The 17277-nt window shown below is 38.2% G+C and overlaps 2 protein-coding genes across 4 annotated transcripts; one reads left to right on the top strand and one right to left on the bottom strand.

The window, feature by feature from the left end:
• The first annotated feature begins 121 nt into the window (after nucleotides 1-121).
• Nucleotides 122-10015, top strand: LOC113016338 (G2/M phase-specific E3 ubiquitin-protein ligase-like). Of its 3 annotated transcripts, XM_026159104.1 has the most exons (11): nucleotides 122-776; nucleotides 1837-2049; nucleotides 2385-2520; nucleotides 2993-3531; nucleotides 4070-4239; nucleotides 5365-5511; nucleotides 5632-5813; nucleotides 5922-6094; nucleotides 6391-6539; nucleotides 6674-6765; nucleotides 8141-10015. In XM_026159104.1, the coding sequence occupies exons 1-11, from the start codon at nucleotides 472-474 to the stop codon at nucleotides 8216-8218; spliced, it is 2184 nt and encodes a 727-aa protein (XP_026014889.1). In that variant the 5' UTR covers nucleotides 122-471; the 3' UTR covers nucleotides 8219-10015. The 3 variants fall into 3 exon arrangements, with proteins under 3 accessions (XP_026014889.1, XP_026014888.1, XP_026014890.1); XM_026159103.1 differs by lacking the exon at nucleotides 8141-10015 and having other exon boundaries at nucleotides 6674-7555; XM_026159105.1 differs by lacking the exons at nucleotides 122-776; nucleotides 8141-10015 and having other exon boundaries at nucleotides 1985-2044; nucleotides 6674-7555.
• Nucleotides 10016-11232: 1217 nt separating this feature from the next.
• Nucleotides 11233-16646, bottom strand: LOC113016339 (mitochondrial coenzyme A transporter SLC25A42). Its single transcript, XM_026159106.1, has 8 exons — nucleotides 16285-16646; nucleotides 15740-15895; nucleotides 14492-14603; nucleotides 14228-14253; nucleotides 13620-13786; nucleotides 13207-13323; nucleotides 12882-13033; nucleotides 11233-12763 (listed from the first exon to the last, which is right to left on the bottom strand). Exons 2-8 carry the CDS (start codon nucleotides 15824-15826, stop codon nucleotides 12438-12440), a joined length of 987 nt encoding a protein of 328 aa, XP_026014891.1. The 5' UTR covers nucleotides 15827-15895; nucleotides 16285-16646; the 3' UTR covers nucleotides 11233-12437.
• Between the last annotated feature and the right edge of the window lie 631 nt (nucleotides 16647-17277).

Genomic DNA, 17277 nt, shown 5'->3' with positions numbered 1-17277 from the left:
TTCTTTCACACACATATATTTTCACTCTCACACACATATATTCTTCTTTCACATACATATACTTTCACTCTCACGTAGTTTTATTTTAATTTTTATATTTAGATATTTTTATTCTCATGTTTACACATATTTAACACACACATTGCAATATTATGCTCTCTTATACATGTATTTTAATCTACATATTTACACATTTGCACTCTAACATACATGCATTTTCATTTATGCATTCCTACATTTTGCTCTCATTTACATGCATTCAAAATGCATTTAATCTTACAAATAATATATGTATGTAAGAAGAGAATGCATACATATCTGAAGAAAATATATGTATGCAAGAGAATAATGTATGTGAATGAAAGAGTATAGTGGAAACGGAAGGAGTTTAATGGAAACGGAAGGCTGGGTGTCTGTACCGCTGTGATTGGCTGAGAAGCACGCGCGGGTCACTTTCAAGTGTCTGACAGCATGGAGGGGGGAGAAGAAACTCTAGTTCTTCAGCAAGCTGTCGGGTTGTTAAGAAATATTTTATCATCTCCTGAAACGGTCACATCGTTGTCCTCGTCACTTGATCGAGATGGGACGGGCTCAACTGCACCCAGTGTTACCCACAGCATGGTGGAAAGTGAGATGAGGGAACTTTTTAGACCAGCTAACACCCGGGTATCTTCAACGAGTCAAGTAGCTACACGGAGTTCGACTGGAGTGGGGCAGTCTTTGCGATATCAGACCCAAAAACACTTTGGCAACTGGAACTGCAGATCAAGGAAAAGGTAAGAACAAAACAGTTTGCCACTTAACTATACAACTGCGAAATACAAAATACGAAATGTGCTTTGCTGATTTAGCAACGCACTTTTTTACCCTTATAAATTTTTAGCCCTAGCTAATTTATTCAGCAGCATCCACATTAAAAACAGTAAAGACCGTGGCATTTATTTCAATATTAGTGGCTGTTTGTACTTGTGACCCGAGTGTAAGTTGATGCTTACTTTAAGATTACTTTATTAAATCTTCTTTATTAATGTGGGAGGTGGTAGCTACATTAGCCTGCTAAATAAAAGGTTGGGTTAATTTTCTTGTTGTTTTTGTTTAGTTTTGTATTTATTTATTTATTTATTTATTTATTGGGGTAGAATTTTAATCTTGCTAGAAGACATCAATCCAACTCTGTGTTGTGAGTGGATCAATATCTGTACCACTGTAGAGGTAGATAAACATGGATGCCAAGTCATGCCTTCAGTCCAGTTTCTACAGTGTATGAAATAAGAAAAAAAGAAATATGATCGGTGTCTTTTTTGTTCTTTAGTCAAAGTAAAAAGTAATAGCAAATGTTTCTTTGTATGCCTCTTTGTAGAGCAGTAAAAAAAATCCTTATGCATTGTACTATATATTTATTTATTTATTTATTTATTTATTTAATTCAAGCGTCAGTGAATTAAAATGGTCAAACCCCAAAACATTTTCTATTTTACGTACATTTTCCATTTTTTTTTCAAAGGCAATTTATAGGCATGCTATTACTTTATGCATTTTTTTTCTTTCAAATTATGTTTCTGTTATTTGTGTTTGCTATTATACTCAACTCTTACATGCACAAGCAACTTTAAACATATTCAAGTGGGCTAAATGGCTAGCTGCGATACTGTTTTTTTTTATATAAACTGTGTAACATTTTATTTTATTCATAAAAGCTTAGCAACAGTTTAACGTGTAAGCTGGTCACTACCAAGTGACATTAGCAACTTTCTTAAGGAACTGATAGTGTCTAAGTATAGGTAAATAAAACAAAAGATACATAAATCTGAATATAGTTTCTGTTTTGTTTTATAGGGCCAAGACACATTATCATGATACTTTCAACAAAGATGTCATCCTTCTTCCACGGCCATCAAGCAGTGTTGTTGTCAAGCATCGCACAAAACAACATTTACATGAACAAGGGCATATATTGAATGGATTTGAATTCCAAAAATCCTGGGACCAGAAAACTGTCTCTGAACAAATAAGGGACGCCTTTGGAGATAAACTTTCTATTGATGTAAGGTAGGTTGTGCTAGCAGTCGAAACCTAATGCGACACAGCTTTTGTCAGTAGTCTTTTCGATATCTAGGCATTTCAAAGCTTTACATAACGATTTAAGTCAGAGAACAGGTAGACATGAATCAGTAAACTAAAATAAAAGAACCAAATCAGTTATCCTTTCTTGAACACTCCATTTTTGGCATACTTTTTTGACATTTGTATAAAGTTTACTTCTGTTACTACTGGTTTCAGTCTGATTCAAAGAGGAAAACAAGATTAGCTCTAAAAAAGTTATTGGAACATTTTTGCTGTTTTGGATTTTAAACATTTTACAACTTACTGTAACTGTTTTCCAGCCTGGAGTTTCTGATGGCTTGTGGCAACAGACTGATTGCGCCCAAACTGCGAGCAGGACAGGAGCTGGATGCAAATCTCATACATAAAATTGATAAATCGAAAGCCCTATACATCAGACCATCAAAACCAATTTTGGTACGTTATTTGACTTTTGAATGAATCTACATAGCACTGTACAGTAATAATATGAAGACCAGAAATTGGTGCATAAACAACCTTTGAACTTTCTCATGTCTGTTCTTTTTAAACTTGCCTTTCACCTTTTGTAGTTGGATAGAATAGTACCAAGTTAATGTTCCTTTTTTAAAATGTTAATCCTAAGCTCTGGTATTGACTAAATTTACAGCTGCTCTGTTGGACTGTTTGTGAATTATAGAACGTAAGACTACTGCTGTTCAGGAGATGTGTTACAATTTTGTCTGCCTAGTATGTAAAAGTAATTGTGAGAAAGATCTATTAACTCTTGAAATTTCTCACCCTATGGTAGCTGGGATAGGCTCCAACCACCCCACCTCTGATAAGAATAAGCAGAAGAGGTTGGATATATGGTATTTAATGTTCAAATTCAATATATGTGAATTATTATAATTATTATTTTATTTCTAAGGATGATATTACAAGCTACAGCAGGGAGGAAAACTGTGAAGAAAACCCTGTTTCATCAAGGCAGCTGCGCTCATCATCTTCAGACAGTTTTGCCAGTTCAACAGCTGCCTTCCAACCAATCTCTGCTCCGACGCAATCTCCTGCCTCATCAGTTTGTAATGGAACATTATTAACGGAAACTCCTGCCTTGACCCATGAAAGTAGTATCTCACACAAGTACAGCAGCGCTTCAACAAACATTTCCTTCAGCCAGTTACCAGTGTCTTCATTGGAAATCTACCCTTCCACTAGTCAGCCTTCTACCTCATCATCTGCATCTTTAAGTGATCCAGTTCTGGTCCTGACGTGCCAAAATACCTCAAGCTCACCCTACCAGACCAGGAATCCAGAGAATCATTGTTCAGCATTACCCTCTACATCAACACACAGTCAATCTGTAAACTACGATAACTACCTTTCAATCATGACTCCACTATCTGACATGTCTTCTGATGATGAGGAACTTAACCAGGCTATACTAGCAAGCCTGCAGAGCGAAAGGTTAGTTTCAAATACAAATGTTTTACAGTAGCCAATTAAACACACCATATTTGTTGCAATCCAATACTGTAACCAGTGTTGTGAAGGATTGTAATCCATCCTCAGATATTTATATGCATATATGATATTTATATTTGCTGTTAACAAAACAGTTTTTTGAATAATGTCTACAGAGTCAAATGATAATGCTGTATTGCTGGCAAATTTTATTTTATTTGAAATAGGCTGTTAAAAATTCGCTGCCTATCTGACAATGAAATGAAATTTACTTATTGTGCATTGAAACTATTTTTCTTTGCTCTAGTGCTTTCTAGTTCTCCAAAACATATAAACAATATAAAAAGCCACTGAGCAATATACTCCTTTGTACATTTTGCTTATGATTATGATAATTTCCTTTGGTGATTAATAAAGTATGCTGATTCTGATTTTGACAAAACTTTGTATGTCCTTGTAGCCCTTGTATGTGAATGTTTTTACTGATGTTCTTTTCAATATTTTTTTCTTTTTTTTTCTTTTCTTTTTTCTAATCCTACAGGACTTCAAGTTGTTTGGTATCAGCAAAAGATATTTTGGAGGAACTTTCTGCAAAAGTAAACCAACAGAAGAAATGCAAGTTCAACATTAATAGATCAACAGTCCTGGATGGAGCAATTAGAGGTTTTAAACGAGCGACATATGATCCATGCCACACAATTTCTGTCAGGTTTTCAAGTTCAAGTTCAACTTTATTGTCACTTCAACCATATACAGTTTAGAAATACACAGTGAGGCGAAACAACGTTCCTCCAGGAACCAAGGTGCTACAAGACAAGTTAGTGCAAAAAAAATAATAATATATAATATATCTAGTAATAATATTGTGCAAAAGAGCATTTACAGGTTGGTGTGTGCGATGGTTTGGTGGTGTAGGTCAGTGTGTTTGCGCTTGTGTTGGTTAGTCAGTCCAGTCTCAATGTTTTGAGGTATTTGAGTTAAGCTGAGTGATAATGTTAGTGTATGTGTGTGTGTGCGTGTTTATCAGTCAGTCCCTTTTTGCTGAGGAGACGGATGGCTTGTGGAAAAAAGCTGTTGCACAGTCTGGATGTGTGTGCCCGAATGCTTCGGTACCTTTTTCCAGATGGCAGGAGTGTAAAGAGTGTGTGAGAGGGGTGTGTCCGATCAGCCACAATGCTGGTGGCTTTGCGAATGCAGCGTGTGGTGTAGATGTCCTCAATAGAGGGTAGAGAGACCCCGATGATCTTCTCTGCTGTTCCCACTATCCGCTGTAGGGTCTTGCGGTCTGATATGGCACAGCTCCCAAACCAGACAGTGATGCAGCCGCTCAGGATGCTCTCAATAGTTCCTCTATAGAAGGTGGTCAGGATCGGTGGTGGAAGCCGGGCCTTTCTCAGTCTTCTCAGAAAGAAGAGACGCTGTTGGGCTTTCTTGTGCAGGGAGCTGGTGTTGAGGGACCAGCCGAGGTCCTTCTCCAGGTGTACGCCCAGGAATTTGGTGCTGTCAACGATCTCCACAGAGGAGCCGTTGATGCTCAGCGGTGAGTGGTCGCCTCGTGTCCTCCTAAAGTCAACAACCATCTCTTTTGTCTTGTCAACATTCAGAGACAGGTTGTTGTCCTTACACCAGTCCGTTAGTCTCTGCACTTCCTCTCTGTACGCTGACTCGTCGTTCTTGCTAATGAGACCCACCACGGTCGTGTCATCAGCGAATTTAATGATGTGATTTGAACTGTGTGTTGCTACACAGTCATGAGTCAGCAGTGTGAACAGCAGAGGACTGAGCACACAGCCTTGTGGGGCCCCAGTGCTCAGTGTGGTGGTGCTGGAGGTGCAGTTTCTGACGATATGGGAGTACGTGAAGAGGCTGTTGACTTGGGTGGACCAAGAAGAGAATTTCTAAGACTTCTGATCGAAGCTTTGCCCCTGTCTCCAATGTTTGAGGGTGAAGAAGGCAAAATGAACTTGGCGCTTGATAGTGCTGGTATGTATTGATTTTAGGCTGATATCCCTGGAGTAATGCAATAAAAAAATCATTTTTATGAAGTTCTTGTCAAGCGCTTTCATGCATCTATTGACATGTAATGTTTTTCATTATTTCTAGCCATGAGGGAGGACAGGTACTTCATTGCAGGCAGAGCCATTGCAGTAAGCCTTGTACATGGTGGTCCACCAGCAGGCTTTCTGTCCCCAACACTCTTCTCTTGCCTTGTTGATGGCCCAGATTTGGCTAAACCAGTTTTAGAAGATGTTGCCGATAGTGACCTGCGTGAAAAAATTAAAAGGGTAAAACTGATTTGTCAGTTGTTGGATAATGTTTTAGTATTGTGTGCATTTCGTTCTACTCCATGTATTAATTGGGGCCCATTAATTTTTTATTTTTTTTATTTGAAGGTTAAAGAGTGTAAATCCTTTGAAGATCTGATAGTAGCAACTGAGCCACTTCAGGAATACTTAGCCAATGCTGGCTGCCTGAGGCCGCTACGGAGGCTGGAAGACAAGGATCTGCTTATACATGACATTATCATGTTCCAAGTAATACACAGAGTCCGTGGTCCATTTGAAAGGTATGTATGTATGTATGTATTTATTGTTGTCCAATAAGTAACTCAAACCCATGCTGATTGCCTTGTATTCTGGGAATTTTGTGTGACATTTCTTTATGTGTAGGTACACCATGCCTCCAAAGGTGACAGCATCACATGAAAAATGCATGATTTGGGATATACACTTTTGATGATGTGAATAATCGGAAGTAAAAATTATTGTATATATAAATTCATATGTTTTAGATTATACTTCTTGGATCCATTCATTTTTGATGTGATTTGTGATTTTAAAGGTAATTCTGATTATCATTTAGATTTCAGGATGGACTACGGACACTTGAGGTGCTGGACAAAATCCAAGATCACCCAGAGAGTTTTCGCACCCTTCTATGCTGGTCACCTTCAGTGCTTACAGCTGACCTTCTTGACAGTTTCTGGAGAGACTACCTAGCAGATGCAGAAGGTAAATTTAGCGTTTTAAGCATTGTGTTCAATTTATAATGCAGTGCATCTTTTCATTGAATCAGTTAAAAGTAGAAATGCTTGCTGTGTTTTTTGTCTTTAATGCCATTTTTGACAGTATTGCTTTTCCTTTAGATCAAGACGGAACACAGAAGCTGGGGACAATTTTTGCCTTCGCCACTGGAGCCAACACTGTTCCACCAATTGGCTTCTCTCCACAACCGTCCATTGAATTTCTTCACCAAGAGCCAGATGCACAAACCATGTCTAAACTACCCATTGCAAACACGTGCATCAATTGTTTAAAGTTACCACTTCATACCTCTTACAAAGACTTTCAGGAGAATATGGACTTTGCATTAGGTAATACACATGGTTTTGGAATAGCTTAATTCCTGGTCAGGTTAGTATGCTAATCTGAGTTTTGCACTCAGTTAAATTAATGAGTGTCAACCATTAAGTAATTCTAAGAGAGGGGGGGGGGGGGGTGTTTTGAATATCATTGCATTTTCTTTCCCAGAAATCAAACAAATGTTCAAAATGTTCCACCTAAAACACCAATTAACACGCTTGAGACCAAGCTGAATTTACTTTATGTTGCCATATTTCATATGTCACCCACCTATTTTGTGATTGGAGGCTCTGTTTTTGCATTGACCTTTTAACAAATGTTCATTTGCTTCAAGTCTTTTTGCTTGTCAGGGTACCATTCTACAAGTATACAATAGTTATATATACTAACATAATTCAATAATAATTTTTTCATTGCATTAATTTATGTGCATTGTGATTATTTTTGTTTTCTAGGTTTGTACTTGTTTGTTGCTTTTATTCTCTGGTGTTCTTCAATATTGTTTATCTGACACTTCTATTCTATTTGATCAGTGATCCATGTTTGATGTATTGACTGTATGACTGTATTAATGTTAATGTTATCAGTTTGAGTCATCTTGTTCCAAGACAATACATCTGGTGATTGTGATGACCAAAAACCTCAATAAAATGTGGTTGCACAAATTTATTTTTTCTTTTAACAAGGTGTTTTAAAACAAAACATGGTTGTAAAATCTCAACACACTCACATAATACAACTCATAAATTCTTTAAAATTGTATACAAACCGTAAACATGCATGTAAAGGTTGATAGTAGCATTCTTGAAATTTAAAGCTGTGACTAAACTTCTAATAATACTGAACTAACAACAGTCTTGGCACTGTATTCTTTTTAAGCTGCACAACCACAATTACAGTAAATGAAATTTCTCCAGAGGCCTTGTTGATATTTTAGGATTGTCTCTCAAGAAAATGAACAAGGTTGCAAAATAAATCTATACCGTTATTGCCATCATCTTCAAATGGATCAAAGGTCTGTTGAAGTGTAACCATCATGGTGTCACTGATGGAAATGTTAATTGATGGAACAACGACATTATTGTTTGTCTCCAGCTCTGGCAGTGGTCTGCATTCATCAATACCAAAGTCATTTTCACAAATACCATTCATATTTGGGTTATGTATTCCTGCATTGTTGATAATGCCCCTTTGCCACAGCTGAAGAGGGGTTTGCCCTCCTTGTGTTGAAAGTCCATGGTTATTCCACTGGTTCTGAAATTCTGTGGCAGCTCTTTGAATACGTGGCAAATATATATAATGAAGACAAAATAAATGGACCTCATTAAGTGAATCTAATACACCATGCTCCTCCATAAAATTGAAAAGATTAACAAAATGATATGAGACCACTCGATTTAATTCTGCCCATAATCGCTCAATTCTTTGATTATGCACAGACCTGCCAGTGATAACACTATGCCTGTTCAGTCCTTGCCTGTAAAGCATGAAACGGGCAACACCAGTGTTTTCTAGTCCATGATCACATCTCACGCTGGATGGCATTCCAAAGTTCTGAACACCAACCATGAACAGTGACAAAACACTTGATGCCCTGTTGTTATCTAAACACGCAAGGTAGATGATGGTTCTACTGAAACCATCCACACAGCCATGGAACACCATCCTCCATCTCACAAGTTTGTGGTTTCCATCTATATGCCTATAGAAAAATGAAATAAGTAGAAGTTATGTATGGGGAAACTATGACATGGTCAAGGATATGCACACGTTTGAGTGAATAAAACAATGAGTTATTTTGCTTTAGATAATCCATTTCGCTATAGACTTAGAATCAGGACTGTTTTTCTGTTAGAATTTTCTCACCATAACTGATTGGGGAAAGGAACACTGTACAGTCGTCGACGTATTGCATTGCGTCTTCTGAGGGAACGTCCAAAGGGCTCAATTTCTTGTAGACTTTGTCTTACACGCCACCTTTGGATTCGTAACCCATGTGATCTCAAGCTGCCATGCACATATCGTTCACCTGCATTTGTGGTATACTGAAGGATTTCCCTAACAACCCTGTTCAGGTTTTCATCGGATAATGTTGCATAAGTCAGTGGCTCAATGCCAAGGTCCTCTCTGTGCCTGTACAGAGTACGGGAGCTAACCCCTAAGCATGTTGCAATGCTTTGCCAGTTCATTCCAAGAGATACTAAATGAGATATTTGCTCTCTTGAAATGCTGTATCGCGGTCGACCTTGAGAGCAAGTCATGAGAGGTGGAGGTAGCAAGACAAGTCTGTTCTCAGATGTAGTTCCTTGTCTGGTTTCATAAGCAGTCAGTAAAAAAATTAGCCATCCATTTAAGGACTGTAATGTATTCACTGCTTCTCTATTTCTTGCATCGTCAACAAATCTTGAGATGGACAAAATTCCAGATAAGGTTTGAATGTGATCACCAAGTTCTCTATGGAGCCTCTGACGAACAAAAGAATCTGTAGCTTCTCTTTGAATTTGTTCCAAACATTCTAATACATTATTTAAAAAAGTTCTAATGTCATTTTCATTACTACTTACTCGACAAATTAACTGCAATACTAGCAAAGAAAGCAGGACAACTTTGAACAGCTTCATTGCTTGGTTCTTCTGGTTTAGGTCTGGGTATGTCAAGTAAGTTCTCCAAGTGTATTACATTTCCTGGTTTAAGAATAACTTCCTGCTTAAAGGATTAACTTCCTGTGTTAGGAAATGCAGATGTGAATGTCAGAGTGTATGTATGCAAGGGTAAAGGATAAACACTGGGATTGTATGTGTATATGAGTATAGGAGTACAAATATATATGTGTTGAAAGGTAAAGGGTATGTATATATATGTATGACTAGAAAGGGCTGCACCTGCAAGGAGAATAAATATATGTCAACATAAAAATATGTAGCATTAAGAAAAATAGAATACATGTGTGTGAAAGGAAGATTAATGGATTTATGTGAGAGTGAATATACATGGATATGAATTAAGAATAAAGGTGTGCGAGATGACAATATATGTATGTGAGAGTGAAAATATATGTGTGTGAAAGAAGAATATATGTATGTGAGAGTGACAATACATGTGCATGAAAGAAGAATATATGTATGTGAGAGTGAAAGTATATGTGTGTGAAAGAAGAATATATGTATGTGAGAGTGACAATATATGTGTGTGAAAGAAGAATATATGTATGTGAGAGTGACAATACATGTGCATGAAAGAAGAATATATGTATGTGAGAGTGACAATACATGTGCATGAAAGAAGAATATATGTATGTGAGAGTCAAAGTATGAATTTTGGCTTGTACGGCCCCTCATACAGGTCAAGTTCAGGCCATGAGGTGATCAGAGCCTAAATATTCCCCATTATAGGCCAGGCTGTGCAGGGAAAGTAGCTGCTCAGTGCTGCCATCTACTGAAAGTAAAGGAAGACCAAGCAACACATATACTCACCCGCCACTTTATTAGGTACGCCTATTTACACGTCTCTGGGTCCATCACACCTGTTCGACTGGGGGAATTTCCCCACATAGCCATCTATAAGGTACACAGAGAATGGTCACAAACAAAGAAAATATCCAGTGGCAGTTCTACAGGAAAAAAATGCTTTGTTGATGTCAGAAGTAAGAGAAGGAAGACAGCAGTGACTCAACTAACCATTCAATACAACCAAACACGCAGAAGAGCATCTCCATGGGCTGAGTGCCACTCCTGTCAACTATGAATGTTTTTCAAACTTGAAAAGCAGACGACTGGAAATACGATGCCTCATCTGGTGTGAGTTCTGTTACTATTTTGGTGTGATCAGGTTTTTGACATAAACAGCATGAAAGCACGGCTCTATCGATTCAAAGGTTCAAGGTCACTTAGTACCAGCTTCATATAGTTTAAATGCCGCAGCCTACCCGACCACAGGTGCAGCTCATGTCCATCCCTCTACAAGTACAGTCTACCTATCTTCTGATGGTGGCTCCAGCAAGAAAATGCACCATGTCACAAAGAACAAATCATCTCAAATGACAATGAGAATCAGTCAGCAGATCTCAATCTGATAAAGCACCTTTTGGATGTGGTGGAACCAAAGATTTGTATAATGGATGTGAAGCAGACAAATCTGCAGCAACTTATCAATATGGACCAAAATCTGTGAGGAATGTTTCCAGGGCCTTTTTGAACCTGCACCATAATTAAAGCAGTTCTGAAGGGAGAGAGAGTCCAGTAAGGTGTACCTGAAATGTCCAATAAGTGTTTTTAAGTCTATTTAAACTTTGATAAGTGACACAATAGACCAGTCTTTGAGGAACCCAATGTAAACAAAACACTTATGACAATGAAAAAGCATTTTATTGGTAGTACAACCATTAGTGAAGGCTTTTCTTCAGCCATGTAAAACTGATCGAACATCAGTGATTTAAATCTGCTCTTGAATGCTGATGACAGCACCATTAGCTTTGCTTGTTACATGGCCCCCTCAAGTGGACAAAAGGATTCATTGCTTAGTGGTGTGGATGGACCCTTTAATGGAAAGACAATCTTAAAAAGAAAAAAAACACACACACACACACACACACACACACAAAAGAACTAAATTTACATCACTGGATATGATCCATCTTTGAAATATCCATTTACTGTTTAATTTATTTTTATTTAAAAGAAGAAAAAAAAAGAAGACCAAGTTAAGTGTGTTATGTTTAGATTCTGAGTAAACAATGCTTTACAAGCAAGTACAAGCAATGTGACAACAGTAAAGTAAAAAAGCAGAAATGTCAAGAACATGCAAATAACCCCAAAATCTGTCTTTTGTTTAGGTTTAAGGTTTGATTAACGTCCACTTATTAGACATAAGTACTATAAATTCACTGCACCTCAGTGCTGCATGGAAAGTGAAACTGCACAGTCCTGCTGACGTGATCACCCTCTTTCACTCCATCAGTCCACATTGGCACAGTTATACAATTTGATGAAATTCAAAGACAAAGAACACTGGGTACTCAGCCTTCATTACAAACAATACCTTATTTAATCAGGCTATTTAATACTAACGAAATGAAAGCGCTTATTTAAAATCAAAATTTATCTCCTAATTTAAAGGTTTCAAACTCATTGTGTTCTCTGTAATGATAATGGGTCAAACTGAAAGAACATTGCATGTTTAATAAAGTGCAAATATTTTCTCCATACTGATGCAATCAAAAACACACCTGGCTGTTCACTGCTTTAACCTTCACAAAGGTATTATGATTTCACAACAAAGCTCAGATTGTGTGAACAATTTCAAAATACTTTTTTGTCTCTTCGCTTTCTTTGAAAGTGCATTTTTCAAAGTCTGAGATAAAGCCTATCTGTGTGAACAGCAGATCTCCTGTCCATTCTTCTGACATGCTGCCTTAAGGGAACAGGGGTGTGCAACACAATAGTCCTGCAGAGGCCAGAGACATATTATTGCCATCCCACAGACCTGACAACCTCTCTTATGCCAGTCTCATCTGTGCCATATGTTACGCCTATGTTGTTCCCACATGATTCAGTGGATAAAGTTGCCCATCTGGTGCAATTTGAGCAAAAGGTTGTGCGTAATGTCGAATGTGGTGAAACTTATCCCCACTGCAACGGGCCCTTTCACCCAGTTCATGCTCAGGCCTTTGTACAGTCCGCGTATAACTCCCTCGTGAGTCACGATCTCACGCATGGTTCCCAGAATGGTGCTGTAGGACGAACCGATAACTCCGGCTGTCTGCATGCGCCGACGTACCACATCCAGGGGGTACGACGCCGACTGTCCAATCAGGCCTGCACAGGCACCGAATGCCAAGCGCTCATAAGGGTAAGGCTGGGATCGCTTTGTCTTCTCTGAATTGAGAAAAACACCAACAGAGAAATGCATGAAAAAATTGATAAGTGAAAAAACAGATGTATGTATGTTTTCAACTTTACTGATTTGAAAAGAAAAAGCCTCAATGGTCAGTACCTGAATGTAATTTTTTGAGGGTCTCGTAGGTAAAGAAAGTAATTCCTGCATATGGGATAACACCTAAAATAGTGGGGGTGAAGCCTCGGTAAAGTGTCCTGACACCCTCCTCCTGGGAGATCCGCACAAAGACATGCATGATGTTACTGTACCTGTTGAAGGAACACATGGCAGGCAAGACATCATTTACCAAGCTGACACAAACCTTTTTGTGTTGTGTGATACTGTAACATTCAGCAAACAATGAAGTGTGCTTCATCCATTCCACTGGTGAAGACATGGTGAGGTACACTTTTGCGTGTTATCACAATTGTTAGGTACTTACATTTCTCTGGCAGTCACTGCCATCCTGGCTCGTACCATGTCCAGTGGATAGGTAAGCATAGCAGCAGTTGTACCAGCCAGAGACCCAGCCAGGAAACGTGGAAAAGGAGGCAGAGCTCTGAAACAACCAGGATAATAGTATACAGACAGAATGAGCAAACTAAAATCAAAGAAACACACTAATAATGCTAGAGGCTCTCTGATGCTGTATTTCAGCGTCAGAAATTTTGACCTGACGATGGGTCGGATTTGACAAAACTCTATTAAGAGTTTCAAGATAGATTGCCAGTCATAAGAACCCAATAACAAACAAAGTGAGTGATTTATAGTGACATCTCTAGAATCATCCTGTTAGCACAGCTAAAAACTAGACAGGCTGTAAATATAGTGTATTGATATAAATTGCTTACTCACTTGCCCTGGAAGCCGTAGCTGCTCCCCAGCAGTCTTTTGTACTGTTCATGTGAGCAGAACTGGATGGCAGCATAGGGCATGACCCTCACCATGGTCGCAGAGTTTCCCCTCCACAGACTGAACAGCCCACCCTCTATGTATGTAGAGTAAATGACCCTGAAAGCCTCCTAGATTAGGAACAAGGGTACAGTCCGGTCATGTTTTCCGCACCTAATCATCTTATCACGATCAGGATAACGACATTATATAGTCAAGCTAACCAAGCTTACGAAAATGTGTGCAACTTGAGAATAAGAACATATAGAATATTAGCACTGCAGTAGTCTTCTAGCTAATGGTAGTATTCTTTATTACTGATTTATTTGCTGCTTATAAATCAAAAAAATAACATTATTTACTTTGCATGTTTTTGTGCTACCTAAATCAAAAATACTCTGCTACTAATGTTTCAAAATGAAGAAAAGCAGGCGACTACTCCTATGCAAAAATCCACAACACTCCTTTGTTTGTTATTTGTATTTTCTTATCATTACATTCATGAATTAACCTGCGTCAATCTGCAACTTATCAGTTCCTGACTCACTGATAGGACAGATGCCTGAACTCACCTTAGCTGAGAATCTCTTTGAGGACACTGTGAATAAACAACAGAGACACAGTGAACCTCAAGGCTAAAAAATACACACTCTCCCACATAAGTTAAACATCTACTAAGAGGATTAGTAATTAGTCAGGAACACTTAGCAAGAACTCTGGTACAAACAGAAAAACAGTGGCTGCATTTATGGTGACACCTAATACACAAAACAGAGGTTAAGTCGCTAACATGCCAACCTATATTCTTTCCATATTTGCCACATTGTCACACTTACCTTGGAAAATTATTTTGGTGCGATCCAGAGGTGCAATAACTGTTTTGGCGATAGCTCCGGCAAACGCACCACATAACAGGGATTCCAGAGCAGACCAGCTAGGCCTCACATCCTGCTTGAAAACATTTTGTTATTTAGTGCTGACGTTACCATAACTTCCCATTTCTTCAAAATATTACGCTGGCTTTTAATGGAGGACCAAAAAAAAGTTTAATTGTTTATCTGGGTTTATTTAGCTTTCTAATCCTCATGTACTGCATAAGAAACATCACATGTTTATTAGCACATAGGCTCCCACGTTTATGTGACAGCAGAAATCCGCATTTTGGTTAGAGACAAAAATTTCACAGTTATGAAAGAATCACAAAAGGTAACAATTCACAAGACCAGGAGCTGTTTGTGTGTGCAAGACCGTGAAGTGAGTGGGACAGTTGAACCCAATAAACACTCCCAACTGATAAGAAGAGCATTTGAACTGAAGAACAAAGATGCTGTATTATTACTATGATGATTGCAGATTTAACTGCTGTAATTTAACTTTAGCAAATAAAATAAAAATCTGTTTTTCAGGTTCAGTATTTTAAAACTGACTTTGTACTGGTGTTCAATAAGGAAACAAAAGCTTTAGGCCATTAAAAATCCACTATTACAGCAATCCTAACCATGTGAAACTACTGGAAATATGAATAATTATTCTGGTTACTCAATATTATCCACTCCATTGCTTTGTAAACAAAGACCAGCTTTGGATTATGTGGCAACTCTCTGCTATTTAAAGCACATAGCAGAAGACACTTGTCCTTCAGATGGTGTTATAAGGAAGACTGTACTAGATCTCACAATAACAACAGCACTTCCGTATAACTGAGCTGGATTTGAGAGAGTTGAAAGGCAGGCTTTGTTTCAGGTTTGATCATAATCATAAATAGATATTTTGTTTATTTATTTATTTTCGCAGCTGGTGCCTTTAAAAAATGCTGCTGTAATGCTCATCACCTGATGTGACTGACTAATAGATGACAGGCAGGATGTGATGATCACAGACTGCAAAAATATTAGTTTGTATGCAGTTATAAACGTGTTTATACACAGTCATTAGGCTCGATATGGACTCATATTTTGACTCTTCTTCTGTAAACAAGATGACTCAAACTTTAAATGCCAACCCCACCCTGGCATGCTCAAACACGACTGTATCATCAATCACCTGTTTTTAAGTTTAAGGCATGAATAGAAACAAATCCTCACCTTTGCTTGGCTGGCTGGTGGCAAAGTCAACACAGTGGCCTGAGCCACTGGCAGCCTGTGCTGACGGTCCTGCAAACGATGGGCCATGTCTCCCCTTTAAGGGTTACCAAGAGCTGCCAAACACCCGACTGCTCATTCAATAAACAAAACAAAACACTGCAGACAAAGAGAAATATAGCGAAATATGTCAAGGATATGACAGTTGAGTTCAACACTACACAGCCCCTTGTGTCGCAGTCCCTCTCTATATGTACTTGACGCGAGTACGTGCTTGCACGCACGCCCATGTTCTGCACAAACAGTCTGGCTTGTAAACAGAGTATTGCATTACCGAGGATCGATCCATCGCTATTCTCCATCATTGATCCGAGTAATACTAATCATCACACTTGCTGATTATTCTCTAAAACTGATCCAACAACTTAGTGACCTCACCTCGAATCAAATGAATAAACTGCGCCTTATCCATACAAACAGTGCATAAACAAGCTTGTGTCTGTGCAGTTAAATCTATTTGCACGACGACTGATTATCTCATTTGTTACCTTCGTCTGTGTTCAAAAAGAACTCCGTGTTTGGAAATCTTCGACGTGATAAATCAGTCTGACCTGGTGTCTGATGCACACATGTGTTGTGTTCTCGCACAAACTTGAACCTTGAACACGCTTCGAGGTCTTTCTGCACGTCTTCTCACGATGTTGACGTTTCTGGAGATGGCTATTAAAAAAATACACAAGTGTCAAGCAGCGCAAAGGGTGTTAATCCTTTAAAAATGACGTCTGGGTCAAAACTGCACTCGGAGCAGCACCCTGCTTCTACGCAGGAGATTATTTAGGCTTTTCAGCGTCTTAAAGAAAAAAATTGGGACGGCTTATAACATTATTTTGACTACAATACCCAAGAGCCTATATAGGTGTTGTAGTAAAGTCTCGCGAGATTGGCCACAACATTGGGTTGCCAGGTTTTGCCAACATTTTTAATAGTCACTACATTTTTGTACATTGTGTACATTTTCTTTTCCTTTTTTTTTGACGTTTAAATTCTGTTACAATCATTTTCTTCATCGCCTTTGTGTCCCGTTTAATTTAGTTTATTGGAAAAAAATGTTTACATTCTTCAAGAATATTTGTTTGGACTGCTCAGTTTACCTAACTAACATGCTCAAACATATAAAAAACTAAAACAAAAGGCAGGAATAATCAAATGTGCTGTTTGGAAATGGGCTCAAATACTTACCACAACTCCAAATTGACTGATTAATTAATCTACTGATCAGTTGATCCCCCCGGGAAACAACTTACCCCCTAAATAACTTACTGCATGTCAACTTAGAAGAAATATTTTTTGTGTTGTGAGTTCACATGGGCGCTTGGAATAGCTGTGTTTGATATGTAAAGCCATACTTTGTCAGGCACAGGGAAAGAAAACTTAATATATTGAATAAGAGTAATACATCACAAATTACAGCCTGATATTGATATTTAAGCAACGGTGTCTGAAGTAAAATGCAATTAGATAAAGTATTTATTTCTAATAAA

The sequence above is a fragment of the Astatotilapia calliptera genome, chromosome 23 (genome assembly GCF_900246225.1).
Source record: "Astatotilapia calliptera chromosome 23, fAstCal1.2, whole genome shotgun sequence".
NCBI lineage: Eukaryota > Metazoa > Chordata > Actinopteri > Cichliformes > Cichlidae > Astatotilapia > Astatotilapia calliptera.
This window is presented reverse-complemented; position numbering and strand designations above follow the sequence as displayed.